Here is an 18,890-nt window from a genome sequence, read left to right as displayed (position 1 = left end):
ATCTGCCTCATTGCATAATGCGGTCGAAAATTTACAAACGCAAGGAAGTGTACTGTTAAACTAGGTATAAAAATTGCTAAAAACTGAAATCGTAATTAAAAAAACATATTATTATGTCTAGACCCATACAAAATTATCCTTGATTTATATATAAACAAAATTCGTTAATTAAAATAAAATATTCATTAAAATCTAGCAAAAAAATTGCGAAACATTATGTTTCAAAAAATGGCTGAACCATGGCGATCTTTCATTAATGGCGGATTTGACTCGCGACCTAAATTGCACTACATTTTAACTAATTTGGACAAGGACACCCCCTGCCGACCTTTAGTATAACCTATTTTTACGTTGCACACTTCGAATTTACCTATTGGTATACCTAATACGTCCTAAAGTAAGTGCAAACAACCTGGTCTTGACGACAGACTCCCGACGACCGGTCGTCGTCGTGAACACGCCTTAAGGATCCCCCAAACCAACGCGAAACTTTCGCAACCGCAACCTACGCGGAATCGCGGCGAACCGATATTCACGGCGGATTATGAAGGTGTTCAGACCACTTTGCGCGGAATCCGCAACGGTCGCGGCAGAACAGCGTTCCTTTCATGAAACGCTGCATGCACGGTTTTTTCCGCTACCGTTGTAGTTTCGCGTGTTTTAAAATGGTTGTTACAGAAAAACTCATTGAAATTGTTAAACAATATCCTATAATATATGATTTAACGGACGAAGATTATAAAAATATAAAAAAAAAGGATAAAGTCTGGAATAGTATAGAGTTTGAATTAGGAGAAAATGATAAGTTTTCATTATATATTATAATATTATTATTAATTTGCTTGCTTAGAGATTACGCCCACTTAAAAATTTGGTGATTTTTGATGTCTTGTATTTCCTAAACCTGTTGGCCGATTTAAAAATATAATTTGTTCACATTTGTATGGCGAATAGTCGCGTCGGCTTTCGCGTCAATATGGGGAACCCTTGTCCGCTACCGCTCCGCCTGCGAATGTTCCGCTACGGAAAATTCGCGTCGCAAAACTTTCGCGTCGGTTTGGGGGATCCTTTAATCTGGTGGTAGATGCTTATGTATGTACATCAGGCAGCTTAAACCAAAGGGTTTTATGAATGCATTTATTAATCTACTTATAGTTGGTTATTTTTATTTGTTGCATATGTTTACCTCATGAAAATCTTTAGTCCCATTTTGAGTAATTAGCTGTTCAGGTTATGTATGTGCCATTTTCAGAAAGTTTAGCTTTTTGTCTGTAAAAGGATGTTGAATGTCTAAAAGCTTTTGATTTCTTTTTTCCATGCATTTCCCCTTCATTTTGAGACATTCTTTTTCTCAAATAACAACTATATATATATTTTTAACTATATAGGTTTTTCATTCAATAAATTGTTATTGTTAATATACTGTTTATAGAAAAACTAGAAAAACCAAGTGTAAAAAAGTAAGGTTATGTTATGCAATGTAATATCTTTCATATTATAGTCATACAAGTCAAGTCAGATAGGCCCTAATCAGCAAATTTTTACGTCGTTTTGTAGTTGGAAACTAAACAACCAATTGTCGAAAATTTACTTTACGACGTTGGATAGTCGTCGACGTTTTTTAGTAAATTACAGGTATCTCATAAAAAAACCTTTGACGTCAGGTTAGCGTATACAATTTTACTTAAGTATTACGTTGTTATTACCTACGTTGTATTGTCGTTCTCACCTTCCCGCAAGTACACGCAGCAATCTACCATATACCTACTGAGAAAACACCCGACGTCTCCTGAACGTTGGGTCCGATACTAATAAATACTCTGTAATCCCCGACGTTGAGCAGTCGTTAAATGTCTTCCAGTAAATTACATTGTAGTATATAGGTTATACCCGACGCGCGACGTCAGCTTAACGTTAAACCTTAATCTAATAATTAACGTTGGTATTCTCAACGTTGGATTGTCGTTGTCGTCTTCCCGAAAAATACGTCTACCATACTCGATAAAACACCAACGTCCTGTGAACGTTGGCATCTATCCTAAAAAATACGTTGTAATTCCCGACGTTGAGTATTCGTTGATGTATGCCACTTAATTGCACTTATAGTACAGATAGGTTAAGAGCGACGTCAGCTTAACGTCAAACCTTATCCTAATAATTGACGTCGTTATTCCCGATGTCGGTTGGTCATCAGATTATATGACTTATTAGCAGCAACGTTGGTCCATAGGAAAAACAGACGTTGTCCTTGGTTAAGGCTTATTGTCAACCAATTTTGTCCTTAAATTTAACGTCCCATTAAGACAAAATTGGTTGCAGGTCGTAAAATTGCTACTTGGGAACTAGTTAATAGCAATGTTTTTAAGGGATTAGTCGATAATTATAACATTTAACTGGTTTTCACTGAAGATTTCATTTAGAGCTGTTTGTAGTTATATGCATATATTATTTACATAAATGATAGGCAGTTTTATAGAAAAAACAAATTTATTTTGAACGTGTTATAGATACAAGAAAATAATATTACTATGCGTATTACTCGTCAGATTAGTCGCTGAAAGCAGGATCTGACAAGATGCCATTGGCATCGTAAAATACGATACCACCTGTTATATTCCTCCGGTATCACTCCCTTATCAAATAGCTGTAACAAATCTCTGTTTTTTGATATGCTAGTTGGCGAAGTTCTATCATAAAGTTGCTTAAGTTCTTATCGACTAACAGAAGCATGCTTATGTTAGTTAATAACTCAGCTTGCTTTTTTATTGTTGACTTGCCCTGCAGTATCAATAAAGAAATGAAGCTTGGTGACGCGTCATAATTGAAATGGATTCTGTTTGTCTCTTCGTTCACGAATCTCATCTTTTTATCTTTAACCACATTATTTTTCGCCGTTTTGGTCTTTTGTTCGGTTTTTAATTAGAGTGTGTGACAATTTTTTAAATCATAAACCTCGTAGTACTTATTTAAAATCTTTATTCTTGTATGTATACATACTTTTTTATCACTGACCTTGACATTTTTAGTTTCCCTTGCATTTTGAAAAAACAGACAAGTAATCTGGCATACCATAGAGAGACCTGCTTTCTAGCGGTTTAGATGCTGCTATGTATAGAGTCAGCTTCCATACAAGAATGTCCAGACTAAAAATTTATGTTACGATATACTGTCCTCCGCAGGTATAAGAAAATACACTTATTTCACTTGCTTACTATTCTGGGACACATTTTGGTAAGTAGTTGAGTATAATGCTTACTATTTCAGAACTTCCTCGTCTACCGTTAATTTCTGGCCAGGCAAAACGGTAAGCTACATTTGGCAATGCGGCTTTATTTACACACAAATTGTAGACCCATAATTTTCGGGAAAATATATGAATTGTCCAGTTAATCTGGAATCTGTAGTATAGCCTGTAGATCGAAAGTGATTGAAACAAAATTTCGTTGTTGATTAGAACTTTTCTTATCATTTCGTTTTTCGAGATTCCATACTTCTTTATTTTCTGATGTTGTCTGTAACTATTTTCTAAAGGCAAGCGTCCACAGACCCGCATCGTACGCAACGGATTTTAGTTTGCCTTGTACAGAAACTTATGTAACCGCGTCCACTGATCCGCATCGTCCGGATCGCATTATCGGCAATCATTGTAAGGCAAACTAAAATCCGTTGCGTACGATGCGGGTCTATGGACGCTTGGCTTAAATCCGGTTTCTTAGTTGGATTAGCCATATCATAATATAATATGGCTAATAAATATTATTTATTACAAACTAAACATTGATCTTATTTAGGACAAAAAAGCTAAATTATATAGTCGTTAGAAAATATTCTTCTGTATGTAACTTCGCTAATACCTTCAGGGTTTTTCAGCTGACAATCATTTATATAAAGTTGATATGTTTTACTTATACTCAAATTTTTGTCTAAATATCTACGCTTCGAACTTTGTCGAATATAATGTGGGACCATGGTTGCGGAAAGGACTCAATATGAGAATTCACCATTTTTAGGTTTTCATTGCTATTTTTATTTGGCAGTATATGCTTGCCTCTTTTGCCCGTATCTGCATAACAACATAGAATATCAATTTTTCTTACAACGCCTTGCATTAACGACGCTGATATACAAAGTGTCTTACAAAAAACTTCTCACATACTTGTACCTCTTGACCATTCAAAGAAACATAGTCGATACTATCGATTTTACCAGTCGATATGAATGAGAAATTTTAATAAAATATACAAGTAAAATGTATTAAAGACATTTAGCACCTTTTTACTGAATATGGTATACAGCAGTAGAAATATATTGTTGTCCGGCAAACTAATATATGTGCGCTTACTTGGTTTTACATGCAACAAAACTTTAATGTTGTGGGAGTAAGTAGCAATATATTGTTTTACTTGAAACTGAAAAGTTGGTTATGTGTAACTTATTTGTTTCTCACACAAATTATCTGCTAAATGGTAAGTCGTATCATTTACTGGGTTTTACCTGTACGTAGAGCGTAAAAAGCTGAGAATTTTGGTATACTTAACTCAATATTTTAAAATTTGTCATTTACCTGGTTTTCGCAGTATACCGACGATATAAAACACGCTGTATTTTCCTGTCACCGTGTCACAAAGAAAATTGTCCAGTGCAAGTACATACATGTAACAATAATTATTATGATGTACTTGCGCTGGCCAATTTTTTGTGTGACACGGTGACAGGAAAATACAGCGTGTTTTATATGTTCGTTCATGGGTGTTCTTTCATTTTTCCTACTGTAGATCTTTTCACACTGCAATCTGTAAGATCATTTGTGTATATTCTACATCTGTATTCAGTCGAACAGATCAAGGTTTCTAAAAAGCTTGTTATCCGTTTAGGAGAGATATTTAATAACTGGTCAAGCTCTAAAAAAACCTAACCATGTAATTTAGGGTCAATAGGAAGAAGGAAAAGTTTTTAGAGAATTGAAACTTGGTACGCAGGTTACTTTTGGTGTAAAGAAGCCCTATTTAATTTGAGGTCAATAAATTGTCTCCTTTTCTCATATTATTGTCTTTTCCTTTCATACTATTGCCTTTTACCTACTTCACAACGCTCTGCGTTGTGTTCTTGAAAACACCTGAGAGCCGGTAGCATAGTGGATATCCTTAAGCCTGGTTTTCTTCGTTTAACATAAATTGAAATACAGAGCATCCCCTTGGTTATTTTTTTGTTTTGTGTGGCCCACTTTTACCAATCGCGGTTTATGATTCGTTACAACGTTCTTCTTGATCCAAGAAAGAACCCTATTGAATTTAGAGTCAATAGATTTTCTCATATTCTTATGCTCCTTCTTTTTCTTGAAGGAAAAGTTTTAGAGTTTTGAAACTTGGTACAAAGGTTCTATTGAGTGTACAGAAGAACGCTATTAAACTTAGGGTTGTGTGTGTGCTTGTTTTTGGCTTGGATGCAAGTCCATTTGCCACAGATTTTTTTTATGTCATAATTATCAAGATAATTATGTACGATAATAAAATAAATTCATATTATAAACATTTATAAATATATATTATTACTTTTGAGAAAACTAACTAGCAGATTTAATATGTTCATATCAGTGGTACAGATGACAACATTATGGATATGGTAAGGTGGTAAATAATTCTTTTGAATAAGTGATTGTATTAGAATTTTTGTATTTAAATTATAATTATTGCAATTAAAAAATATATGATTAAGTCTCCGAAAGACCCACAGCTACATAATGCATTTTGTGTTATACCTAATTTGGATAAGTGAGCAGGAAATTTGCCATGGTTTGTTTTAATACGAAATAAACAGGCGGAAAATAATTTAGAGTGTGTGTGCATTAATTTAAAATAAGAAGAACCTGACAATTTTGGATGAATACTAAAGTATGGGTTGAATGATGAATTTGCTAGATTAATATATTGATTTTCCCATTGCGACTGGATGTTAAATTGTATAATATTTTTGTTATCTCTTTCAGTAATTATATTACAGAATTCTCCCTCTGTAATTGCAAGTTTAGCCAATTGATCAGCTTTTTCATTACCCATTATCCCTATATGTCCTTTTACCCAAACAAAAGTTACATCAATATTTTGAAGGTATCTTTTAATGTCGCATAATATTGGACATTTTAGCGTCTCGAATTTGGTACTTTGAATAGACATTAATGAAAATTGAGAATCTGACATAATAACTGCTTTTTCAATATTTTGTGATATTAACCAACTTATGGCTTTTTGAATAGCAAATAATTCTGCAGTGTATATACTGCTATGTTTTGGGAGCTGATACAATAATGACTGGTTGGCGGTTTGAATAAAAACGGCACAACCGACGCTATCTATCGTCCTAGATCCATCAGTGTAAAGAGTAGTTATGTCTTTGTCTACAAAATCTTCTAGTACGGAATTTAGTATTGCTTTGTTGATTTGTTTGGACTCTGTATACTTCTGTAAACTTAGGGTTAATAGGTCATCTTCTTCGTTTCATATTCTTGCCTTTTCTTTTCATTAAAGAAATATTTCTATAGTCTTGAAGCGTGGTACATATATCTTCTTCTTTAAGTACCATCTCCCAATCGGAGATATCATCATCAATATATATTTACTCTATATTTTCCTGTTCTGAAGAGTTCTATTGAACTGCATTTAAACCAGTTTAAAATTTTCAACCATAACACTCTTCTTCGTGTACTCCATCCTCCTCTTATCTTTCCCTGCATTAGAAATCTTAGCATGTCATATCGCTGTCCCACATCCTCATTACGTGTTCCAGAGGTTCCTCTTAGTCTAAGGAATAATTGTATTTAATTTGGAGTCAGTATATCGTCTTCTTCGTCTCATGTTTCTTCTTTTTATTGAAGAAAGTATCAAGAGTCTACGTAATATCCTCTTAGTGTAAGGAAGATCCCTATTGAATTTGGGGTAATAGGACCTCTTCGTCTCATAATCTTAGCATTTCATATCGCTATATCCACTCATTACGTGTTCAAAATATTTTAACATTCTTATTTTTTTCCTGCTTATTATTAGGTATTCTTTGCTCATTTCTCGCAATACTTCCGTGTTCGTTTTCTTCTGTGTCCAGCTATTTTAAACACCTTTCTGTAACACCATATTTCAAATGACTATAGCTTATTTATGTGTTCTTGCTTCAGTGCCCAGCTTTAAGTCCATATATTGTAGAATCGAAAACACGTAGCATCTCAGGGCCTCGATTTTTGATCCTTCGCTTCGTTACGAAGCGAATACGTTCGATAACGAAGCGAAGGGTCAAAAATCAAGGCCCAGAGCTCTTACTCTTAGTTCTAATCCAAGGTTTTTATTGCAGAGAATTGTTCTCATTTTTATAAATGCATTTCTTGCTATTTCTATCCTGGCACTTATTTCTATTGTTTGATCATTATTTTCTGAAATCCAGATTCCCAGGTATTTGTAGGTACTTATCAACTCTTTTTATCGATATATCTCCCAAATATATGTATGTTTGTATATTTGTTTTCTTTGTTATTTTCATATACTTCTATATCATTTTTAGTCCATATTTTTCACAAACATTGCTTGTTTTATTCAGTAGTAATTGGAGTTGTTCAGCCTAGCTTGCCATAATCACATCTTGTTGTTAATAGTTCTTCAGTTAATTATTATTCCTTCACTTTCAGATAGTAATGCTAATGCTTGTTCAAAAATAGATTCACTATATACATTGAGTAGTAATGGAGGAAATACATCCATGCCAAACTCCTCTCTTGATTTCAATTTCTGGACTGGGTTCATTATCGATTACAATTTGTGCTCCTTGATTCCAGTAGGTAAAGTTTTATTATTCGTAAGTCCCTTTTATCAATGTTTTTTGTCTTTGGACTAATTTTTCATGTCTTTTTTTGTCAAATAGTTTTTCAAAATCAACATAAAAACATGCATATCCACATTCATATCCATACATCTTTGAGCTATCACATTAAAAGCAAATAACGCCTGTCTGGTTCTTAGTCGGTTTCTGAACCCACACTAACTATCATATCTATTTCTTTTTCCAATTTTTTATTTATACGACCATGTATTATTTTCAAGAATAATTTAAGAACATTACTTATTAAGGATATTGATCTGTATTCACTGCAGTCTTTAGCATTTGCATTTTTAAGGATAGCACAAAAGGTGGAGAGTAACCATTGTTTCGGTATGTGTACTGTTTTTTATATTGTGTTAAACAAGTCTACTAAACTTACGTGCATAGAAATCGACCCACTTAAAAATTTGGTCATTTTTGATGTCTCATATTTCCTAAACCTGTTGGCCGATTTAAGTTATTTTTTGAACATGTAATAGCCCGATTCTTTAACAATACCACTGTAATAATATTGTTGTTAAACAGGTAAATTTTCATTGTATACCTGGTGTACCAATCAAACTGTGTTTTTTGCTCAAAGTTCGCATCACCCTGTGGAATATTCTAGCATTTATAAAATACTGAAGTTAAAACCCAACTATAGCCTCTGGTTTTCTTAACGTTCTGTTTTTTGATTCATTCGTTTATGTTGGATAATAAAAAAGTTAGGTACTTTAACAACTACACACGTTCTTCGTCAATACATGGTGTTTCTAAATAAGTGCGACAAACTTTAAGGGATAATTCTGCATGAAAAAATAATGACAGTTGGCTTTATAAACGTATGTCCGCGAATGTTTCGTTTCAGAGATACGGGATGTTGAATTTTTTCTTACAAACTGACGATTTATTTTATTGCTTTAACCTTTGACTACACGCGCTGGCGTACTTTGTACGCCAGATATAAGAATTCTACTGGAAATATATTTAAAAATTTAATTTTTGTCCTTGCTTATTTTTCTAACCTATCACTGGAATGTGCTTTACAATTTGGTTTTAGTTTCGTTATAATCGGCGTTCTGGAAAGATCGTAATTTACATTTTATTATTTGTTGTTTCCGGTGGTGGACAATATACCCCAGGATTATATTACTATAAGTCGTAATATAAGTACATATTTTAATTGTTTTTTAGTCATTATGGCAAAAAATATATTTTTCTTTGTAAACAATACTTTTTCTCCTGTAAAAAATCACATTTAAAAAAATTTTTTATTAGTAATTTTATTTATCATGGAATCCAGTTATTCCATGATTCCAGTTATAAATCCCAATTGGCTTACTGAAAAGGAACTCCAAGTATTCACTGATGCCGAATAAGGTTTATAACAAACAACTAAGTGTATTTTTTCAAAAAAAATTAAACAAATCCGCTGTTTTTAAGTGTATTTTCTTATGGCGTACAAAGTACGCCACGCGTGTAGTTATGTTATAACTTGATGCGCGGGTAGTTAAAGGTTAAAACCAGTTGAAATATGCCAATGAAATTTGGTGGGTTTTAAGATGTAGTTATTGCACATTTTTTGACATACAATTAAGAATTTAATATTCACTATTAGCGCGCATACGTGTAAAATGACCGATCATATTTCCCGTATGCACGCTAATGGTGAATAAAAAATTATTAATTTTATATCGAAAAATCCGCAATAACTATCTCTTAAAACCTACCAAATTTCATTTCCATATCTCAACTGGTTTTAAAGCAATAAATAAATCGTCAGTTTGTAAGAAAAAATTCAACATCCCGTATCTCGGAAATGAAACTTTTGCGGACATACGTTTATAAAGCCAACTGTAATTATTTTTTCATGCAGAATTACCCCTTAAAGTTTGTCGCACTTATTTAAAAACACCGTATATTGATGAAGAACATGTCTAGTTGTTAAAGTACCTAGCTTTTTTATTGCCAAACATAAACGAATGAATCAGAAAACATAATGTTAAGAAAACCTGAGGCTATAGTTGGGTTTTAATTTCAGTATTTTATAGATGCTAGAATATTCCACAGGGTGATGCGAACTTTGAGAAAAAAACATTGTTTGATTGGTACACCCGGTATACAATGAAAATTTACCTGTTTAGCAACAATATTATTCCAGTGGTATTTTTAAAGAATCAGGCTATAGCATGCTCAAAAAATCACTTAAATCAGCCAACAGGTTTAGGAAATATGAGACATCAAAAATGACCAAATTTTTAAGTGCGCTGATTTCTATGCACGTAGATTTATAATGTCCTACGGTTTCTTCATTAACGTTTTTAAGCTTTCTACTGGGATTTGGTCTGGACCTATTGCTTTGCAATTTTGCTGTTTTTAATTTTATTTTTTAATACCTATAAAACCACATCATCTTCTACTCCCATCTGTTCTGTTCTATTATTGTCTTTGAACAACTCATTGATGTCTTCTGTCCATCTCAATTTTTCGTTAGCATTCAATACTAGTTTCCCCTTTGTATCTCTCTGTATTCCCGGTTTTCTTTTTCTATTGTTGTGAGTTAATTATTTAATCTAGGACACATAATGAGAAACGAAAAGTACCGCCTCGCGGAACTGATCATCCAGGGCAAGATTAAAGGAAAACGGGGTCCCGGTAGGCGCCAGATTTCATGACTTAGAAATATCAGAGACTAGACCGACCTTGATTCAACATCTTTGTTTAGTGTCGCATTGGACAGAAACAGATTTGTTAGTGTATGTAGTCACTAACCTCCACTAAAGGAGACACCGCCACAAGAAGAATTCTTTAATATTTTTTTTAGGTTAAAATTATTGTCTTTTCTGTCATTCTTCTATTTCTGCGCATTGTTCTTTTAACCATTCTTCTTTCGCTTGTTTAATTTTGTATTTTATTTAATTATCCACGTTTTGTACATCTGATTATTTTTGTTAATATGTTGACGTCTTTTTTCCATTAAATCTAAACATTTTTCCGTCATCCATTGATTCTTTTTGTATATGTTTGGTGTCAGAACTTCTTTTTGACTTTGATATTATTAATAACCATTTTGTATCCGTGGCAGTATTTTGCAGAATTTGTTCTTTAACATTCATTAATCGAATATTGATTTCATCTGTCAGGCGTTATCATATGAGTGAGTTCCTTAAATTACTTATATCGACTTGGCCATATGTTGTTATTTGTTTTATTAATCTCATTTTTAGCCTAATTTTGGTCACTACTGGGTTTTGATCTGATCCTATGTCGGCACTCGAATATATGTTTTTACTGATATAATTGCGTTCCTGTATGTTTGTCTAACTAATACATCTATTTGGTTTCTTTCAATTCTCTCTTCTTGAACTGCTGGTGACTTCCACGTGTATAGCCTTGTCTTTGGCAGTTTAAACAATGTATTCGCTATAACAAAATTATTGTTTTGGCAAAATTCGATGGTACATACAGTAAACGCCACACTGGTACCTATGTAATTGCTAGGCTTATGAGCTAATCCGGCCCGTTCTCACATGAAACTTTCATATCACGTGACCATTATGTCATGTATTTTATAACTTTTACAACTTAAACACATGAACTATAAACTTCAAATACAACTGTTCTATAACCTGTCAACTCTCTATGTTTATATAAATATGGTTTATATGTAATAATAATAATAATATCGTATGGCATTTTTGCCGGGGAGATCCTTTCGGATAGTTCCAGCGCCAATTACATCTTTAACCCTGTTTCAAGTAACTAGTGTCGATGTACACTAGCCCAGGGGGACCGACGGCTTAACGTACTCTCCGAGGCACGGTGAGACGGCTCGTGTCATTATTGGAAATGAAAATGGTTTGTCTTTGGCAGGGATCGAACCCACGTCTACTGGCGTATGAGGCCAGCGTTTATGCCGTTACCCACGGCCGCTCACAATGTATACATGGTTTATATGTATACATTTTCTGACGTTCTAGTGATTTCTAGGTTATTCAATGAGTGTTAATGGTCCACTTCTTGAGTGGCTGAGAACATACTTGATTGACCGAGTTCAGATGGTGCGTATCAGGGATTTTGTTTCCAGTGAGATTAAGGTTCATTCAGGAGTACCTCAGGGTTCCCATTTGGGGCCCCTGTTAAATAACATATTCATCAATGATATACACCACTGCTTCCGGCACAGTTCACCTCTTCTTTTTGCAGATGAAGTTCTATGCAATTATAGTCTGTTCGCTAAACTCAGACGCAACTTTCTAGATATTTTAGTCGGTAATTTTGCCAATTTTAGTAAAATTGGCAAAAAATAATTACTAAATAGTTAATAATCACTAAATAGTTAGTAATTTTGCCAATTTTTGCAAAATTGGCAAAAAACAAAAAAAATATCGACTAAAATATCTAGCCAGTTGCGTCTGAGTTTAGCGAACCGACTATATCAACCATACAGAAGATTGTATTAATCTTCAACATGATCTTGATCGGTTGAGTGAGTGATGTATGTTGAATTCCATGGCCCTGAATGCATCCAAGTGTCATGCTATTTCTTTTGGACGATCGAGAGACCCAATAGAATATAATTATAATATACAGAATATTCCTGTTGACTGGGTTACTGAAATTAGTGATTTGGGAGTTAACTTAGACTGTAAACTTTTATTTGAATCACATTATACGTCAAAAATTTCCAAATCTTTACAAATGCTTTGTTTTATAAAAAGATGCACTAGAGACTTTCAGAATATTGAAACAATTAAACTACTATATTGTTATTTAGTTAGACCTCATCTAGAGTATTGTTCTTGTGTATGGTCTCCATCTTATAATATTTACATATCAAAAATCGAGACAGTCCAACACAAGTTCTTAAGGTACGTAGCATAAACTGGGTATACCTTTTGAGTTAAATCATGTAAATTGTCATCAAATTGAAATTCAATTGGGTATTCTCTCATTACGTGACCGACAAGTAATTAAAGATGCAAGGATGCTTTATGGCATAATTAATTCAAGAGTCCTCAGCTACTTGAACAGGTTGGTCTCCATGTACCTCTCCGTAGAACTCGATTGAACCAAACATTCTATGTTCCTATCCATAGAACCAACTATGCTTACACCTTTTTATCTCGAGCACTACGATGGGCAAATATTCACCCTGATCTAGATTTCTTTGCACCGAAGTCTGAATTCATTTCAGGCCTCAGGCGTATGTTTGTTTGAGTAGTTGTGGAATAGGTAGTCATTATTGTGATATGTAAATCTGTTTGTGATATTTACTATTTTACTTTATTTTAATTATTGACACACGTATTATGTATATTGGAATATATTATAAACTTGTAATCTTATTGGGCTGCAGCCCGTTGAAAATAAATAAATAAATAAACATATCGTATCATATTCATAGATATAATAACAATAGATTAGGCCAGGTCCGAAAAATGGCGTAACGTTGAGCAGTTCGGGTCGGTGGTCTATCTGTCTCTCTCTAGCATATGATGGCCGCTGCCGCTATGTCCGTGTCGTTCCATTACTCCCACCTCTTGGAAGATACGCTCACACTCGTATAACAGACAAAGATAGCTAGACCACCGTACTTGATATTGGCGTTACACCTCGATGTATTATCCCTAGCCTAATCTATCTGTTATATCTATGATCATATTCTCCAACTTAATACTTCTTCTTTTACGTCAAGGGACTTTTTCTATATAGGATCAGTCTGTTTACTCCTCGGCGTAAAAGTAAACCATGCAACAAGTGAGGGGTCCAGGACTGTATTAGCTCAATGTGTCCGTGTGCCTAGTATAGTGGCGGTTACTGTATATACTTTTATGTAAAAGAGAACCCTATTTATTTTGGGGTCGATAGGTCGTCTTCTGCTTGTCATATTCATATTCTTTTCATTTTTATTCCTTTTCTGGTTTTATTTGTTTCCTTTTCTTTTTCCTGACGAAAAAGTTCGTAAGTCTTGAAACTTAGTATGTACATAGGTTCCTCTTAGGCTAAGGAATAATTGTATTAGATTTGGAGTCAATATATCTTCTTCTTCGTCTCATGTTCTTACGCTTCTTCTTTTTATTGAAGAAAAAATCAAGAGTCTACATAATGTCTTCTTGGTGTAAGGATGATCCCTATTGAATTTGAGGCAATAGGTCTTTCTCTTCGTCTCATATTCTTGTCTTTCCTATTTCTTGAAAGAAAAGTCCTAGTCTTGAAAATTGTATCCTGTAAATTATTTACCATATTCGAGAATTATATCGTACCGTTCAGTACTCCGTTGTATCGGTTTATTCTTCCAAAATTTAATTCAACGGTTTTTAAGTTTTTGAAGACGCTTTAAAACTATAGGGTTTATTTATTGTGCAATTTTTTTGGTGAAATATCAAGTGAATCCCTTTCCCCTACTCATACTCCAAAACTTATACAGACTGTTTAGATTTAAATTAGATATACACCCTATAAATGGCAACACTGTCTCCTTCGTACCTATACGCTCTGAGCTTCGCTGGTGTCGCTCCTAGCGAATTAGTAATGCAACTTGCACCGGTAATTTTTAAATTTATTATTTAATTGTTATCGCGTAATATTTACAACGCAAAAAAGTAATTAAATTGTAATCGATTTTTTAAGATTTTGCTAATCATTTTGACGTTCTATTGATGAAATATTAATTTCTTACTTCGGATACTTTCACAATTATCGTCTAGATGGCGCTAAGATTAATAGAATAATTTATAAGGGTCGCGGACGTTTCCCCAACTGTCATCAATACGACTAACTTCACGCGTAACTTTGATACGAGAATTATAAAAAAAAATATGCATTGAAATCCAGATCTCGTAACTCCTTAAGCGTGATAAAGTGAGTACAAAGACATACATATTTGTTTCTTTGTAATTACAGCTTCAATTTACCGTACACTTCTCGTAGACACTGCCGATAAGGTAGAGTCGTATTGGGGAAAAGTCGTGTGCCCAATACATATTACGGAACATTAAAAAAACTTAAATTCAGTATTTAAAACGTAAGTATATTTAAGGTAAAAATGTATACCACAGCTTTGACCAACTAATATTTTTTATAATTAATGTTTTTAATTTTAATTTTAAATTAATCACTTTGACATTTATGTCAAATTTCCAGTAAACGTTTACAGACTTGTCACTACTGGCGCTCGCGAATTTTTAAATATCCCTCTACTTACGAGCTCACAGCGTATACTAAAATTTAATAAGATATGCAGGAGACGTAAACATTAGCAAGTGTATTAGTTGTGTTAGTTACCGACGGCGCGGCGTGGAGTATCAATTTCACCGACACAATGGAGATGGCTATTTCGGTTAGTTTTTGAATATTCTTCGACAATCGTTGCTTGCATAATCGCTTAAATTATTCATTGATTTAATTAATAGGCCTATTTTTTCATTATATTCAGTGACACGTGACTATATATACAATAATTTATATACTATACAATAAAAACTAATAATCGAGAAAAGAAAAAATTGATAAAGTGATTTTAATAACATACTGTTACTGTATTGGAACGAGTAGATAAATTTTGAACATCTTTAACAATTAAAATACAATTCTAGACTACAGCAATGTTGCCGATTTTAGAGTTTCCTTCAGTGTCTTATATCTAATCAAAAACTAAACAGTCTGTGTAATTCCCTGGAAATATTATTTTATCTAGAGAAGCAAAGGAAAGGATAGGAGATTGGAGAAGGAGATTGAAAAGGAAAGGATATTTGCGTGAACTAGGGAATGACATATTTAAAATGAATGTTACTAAAAATATTTTTATTCAACAAAAATAAACTATCAGGTAACAAATAACAAAAATTGTTTTTTTAGTTAAAAAACAAAGTTGCTCCTATTTTAGGGCGAATTTAAGGTACTAGTACACTTTAGAAGACCAAAAATTAGCATTTTTTCAAGATTTTTTTTCTCAGAACCTTGAACATAAAGCTTGTTACATATTAATATCTATTTCTTAAAGAATACAAAAAATATATTTTTTTTTATTTGTGTACTTACACTAATATTGTAGAGGGCGCCAAAGTCGAGGCCTCGAAAAAAAGTAGCTCCGATGGCGGACAGTTAACCTCAGGATTGGGATCTCTGAAACAAAAAAATCGTACGGCATTTGAAAAAGGAAGGTTTCTTACGTGACAATTTACCACCGTTAGTGAAAAATTCCGCAAAAGAAAGATTTTACGGAAATTTGAAAAATTTTTGTGAAAAAATCGCCCGTTTTTCTTCAGTTTTTCATGGTTAAAAAATATTTATCTTTTATTTTTTGGTTAAATTGTGGTAAATTGTCACGTAAGAAACCTTCCTTTTTCAAATGCCGTACGATTTTTTTGGTTCAGATATCTCAATCCTGAGATTAACTGTTCGCCATCATTTTTCGAGGCCTCGACTTTTGCGCCCTCTACAATATTAGTGTACGTGCATAAATAAGAAAAGATATATTTTTTGTACTCTCTAAGAGTTAGAGATTAATATGTAAAAAGTTTTATGTTCATTTGTAATAAAGTTTCTGAGAAAAAAATTCTTGAAAAAAATGATTATTTTTGGTCTTGTAAAGTGTACCAGTACCTTAACAACTGGTTTTGTAAAGCAAATTTTTGATAAACATTAATGGCCGATTTCTCAAAATTTAACAAATTCGATACTTTATTAACAGATCATTATATTTGAGGGTAATTTTAGTTATATGTTTAACTTTATTCAGTTCTGGCCTGCCAGAAATATCCTGGATTTAATTTCATTCAGTGATTTAATGTACAATTTTAGTAATATCGTAGACAGTAAACAGATATAGGAAAATCCAAAAAGTATCTAACAATTATTATAAAACAACATTCTAAAAATATTTAAGTAGCATAAAACGAATTTAAAAAGTTAATTTTCAATCGAGATTACAATAAAATTTGTATAAAAATAGCTGTACCGAACAAATATTTTTTAAAGAATAAAAACTATCGGTACAATATAAAAAATTTAACTTTTCCTATATCAAAATAGTAGTCTTCTTAAACATGGCACTAAATATTTTTTTGACATAAAATGCAAAAACTGCGCATATGATTATTTTGTTATTTTGGAGTAGGAAAATAATATAAAGTGCTTAATCTTATTAAACCATGATTTTTTTAGTTACCGTTGATTTACTCTTTTGCCAATGTTATGCACGTCCTGCTTGGAATATAGACCTAAAACAAAAAAGCAAATGATCAATTTTAAGGCATAATATTTAAGTCATAAGTTGATGAGGCTTAGTAGTATGGTATAGTTAGACCCAAACCCAGACATCCAAAGTGAAAGTTATCCTCCAACATCAAATTGTTCTATATGGTCCACATAATGTTCAGAAAAAAGTCACACCATTTTGAGCGTCAGGTTTGGGGGGTAGAGGGGGGAAAAATCTGGAAATTCGTAGTTTTTTACGTTGTTCGTCAATATTTCTAAAACTAAGCGGTTTAGCATGAACAACCCTCTACACAAAATTGTTCTACATTAAATTTGAAATAAAAAAGGCCCTATGCATAACCCTTCTAAAATAAACGGTTCCAAAGTTACGGAGGTAGTATAGTATAATTGGTCCAAAAAAATGCCTAACCCAGACATCCAAAGTAAAAGTTTTACTTCAACACCAAATTGTTCTATATGGTCCACATATTGTTCAGTAAAAAGTTACACCATTTTGAGCGTCCGGTTTGGGGGTGAGATGGGGGAGAAGTCGGTAAATTAGTAGTTTTTTTACGTTTTTCGTCAATATTTCTAAAGCTATGCTTTAGCGTAAGGAATGTTCTATAGAAAAATGTTCTACATAAAATTTAAAACAAAAAAGGTTCTATACATAATTGTTATAAAATCAACGGTTCCAGAGTTACGGAGGGTGAAAAGTGGAGGTTTTCGATACTTTTTATATTTACCGATTTCTCCCCCCTCTCCCCCCCAAACCCGACGCTCAAAATCGTGTGACTTTTTTCTGAACATTATGTAGACCATATAGAACAATTTGGTGTTGGAGGATAACTTTCACTTTGGATGTCTGGGTTTTTGGTATAGTTATATCATAAATATTGCCCAAAAAATATAAAAAGTATCGAAAACCTCGACTTTTCACCCTCCGTAACTCTGGAACCGTTGATTTTATAACAATTATGTATCGAACATTTTTTGTTTTAAATTTCATGTAGAACATTTTTGTATATAACATTGTTTACGCTAAAGCATAGTTTTAGAAATATTGACGAAAATCGTAAAAAAACTACTAATTTACCGGCTTCTCTCCCATCTCCCTCCCAAACCGGACGCTCAAAATGGTGTAACTTTTTACTGAACAATATGTGGACCATATAGAACATTTTGGTGTTGGAGGAAAACTTTTACTTTGGATGTTTGGGTTAGGCCTTTTTTTGGACCAGTTATACTATACTACCTCCGTAACTTTGGAACCATTCATTTTAGAAAGATTATGCATAGGACCTTTTTTATTTAAAATTTAATGTAGAACAATTTTGTATAGAGGGTTGTTCATGCTAAACCGCATAGTTTTAGAAATATTGGCGAAAAACTTAAAAAACTACGAATTTACCGATTTCTCCCCACTCTCCCCCCCAAACCCGACGCTCAAAATGGTGTGACTTTTTTCTGGACATTGTGTGGATTATATAGAATAATTTGGTGTTGAAGGATAACTTTCACTTTGGATGTCTGGGTTATGCCATTTTTTGGATCAACTATACTATACTATAGCATAACCAATCGCTGCCGATCACGCGCCAGCTCGTGATATGGTTACTTCAGTTAGGTGCCGTTCAGGCGCCAGTGAGTGATACGCTTAGTTCAGTCATGGGTTATTGACGTTATTAACCAATGAACTTTTATGTTAAAAGTGCCTTTAATATACAGTAACCGCCACGTTACTAGATACACGGGAACACTGAGCTATTACAGTCCTGGACCCTTCACTTGTTGCAATGTTTATTTTTATGTCTAGTGACGTTTAGAACGTCAGAAATAGTATAGAAACC

At 33.3% G+C, this 18,890-nt stretch overlaps 1 protein-coding gene across 1 annotated transcript in view; it reads right to left on the bottom strand.

The window, feature by feature from the left end:
• Window positions 1-15,630: 15,630 nt before the first annotated feature.
• The window catches only part of LOC126881123 (1,4-alpha-glucan-branching enzyme), a 71,882-nt gene continuing 68,622 nt past the window's right edge, over window positions 15,631-18,890 (bottom strand). Inside the window, exon 11 of the mRNA XM_050645179.1 lies at window positions 15,631-17,063. Within this exon, the coding sequence (XP_050501136.1) occupies window positions 17,019-17,063 (45 nt within the window). The 3' untranslated portion in view covers window positions 15,631-17,018. The remainder of the gene's footprint in view (window positions 17,064-18,890) is intronic.

The sequence above is a fragment of the Diabrotica virgifera genome, chromosome 3, assembly GCF_917563875.1.
Source record: "Diabrotica virgifera virgifera chromosome 3, PGI_DIABVI_V3a".
NCBI lineage: Eukaryota > Metazoa > Arthropoda > Insecta > Coleoptera > Chrysomelidae > Diabrotica > Diabrotica virgifera.
This window is presented reverse-complemented; position numbering and strand designations above follow the sequence as displayed.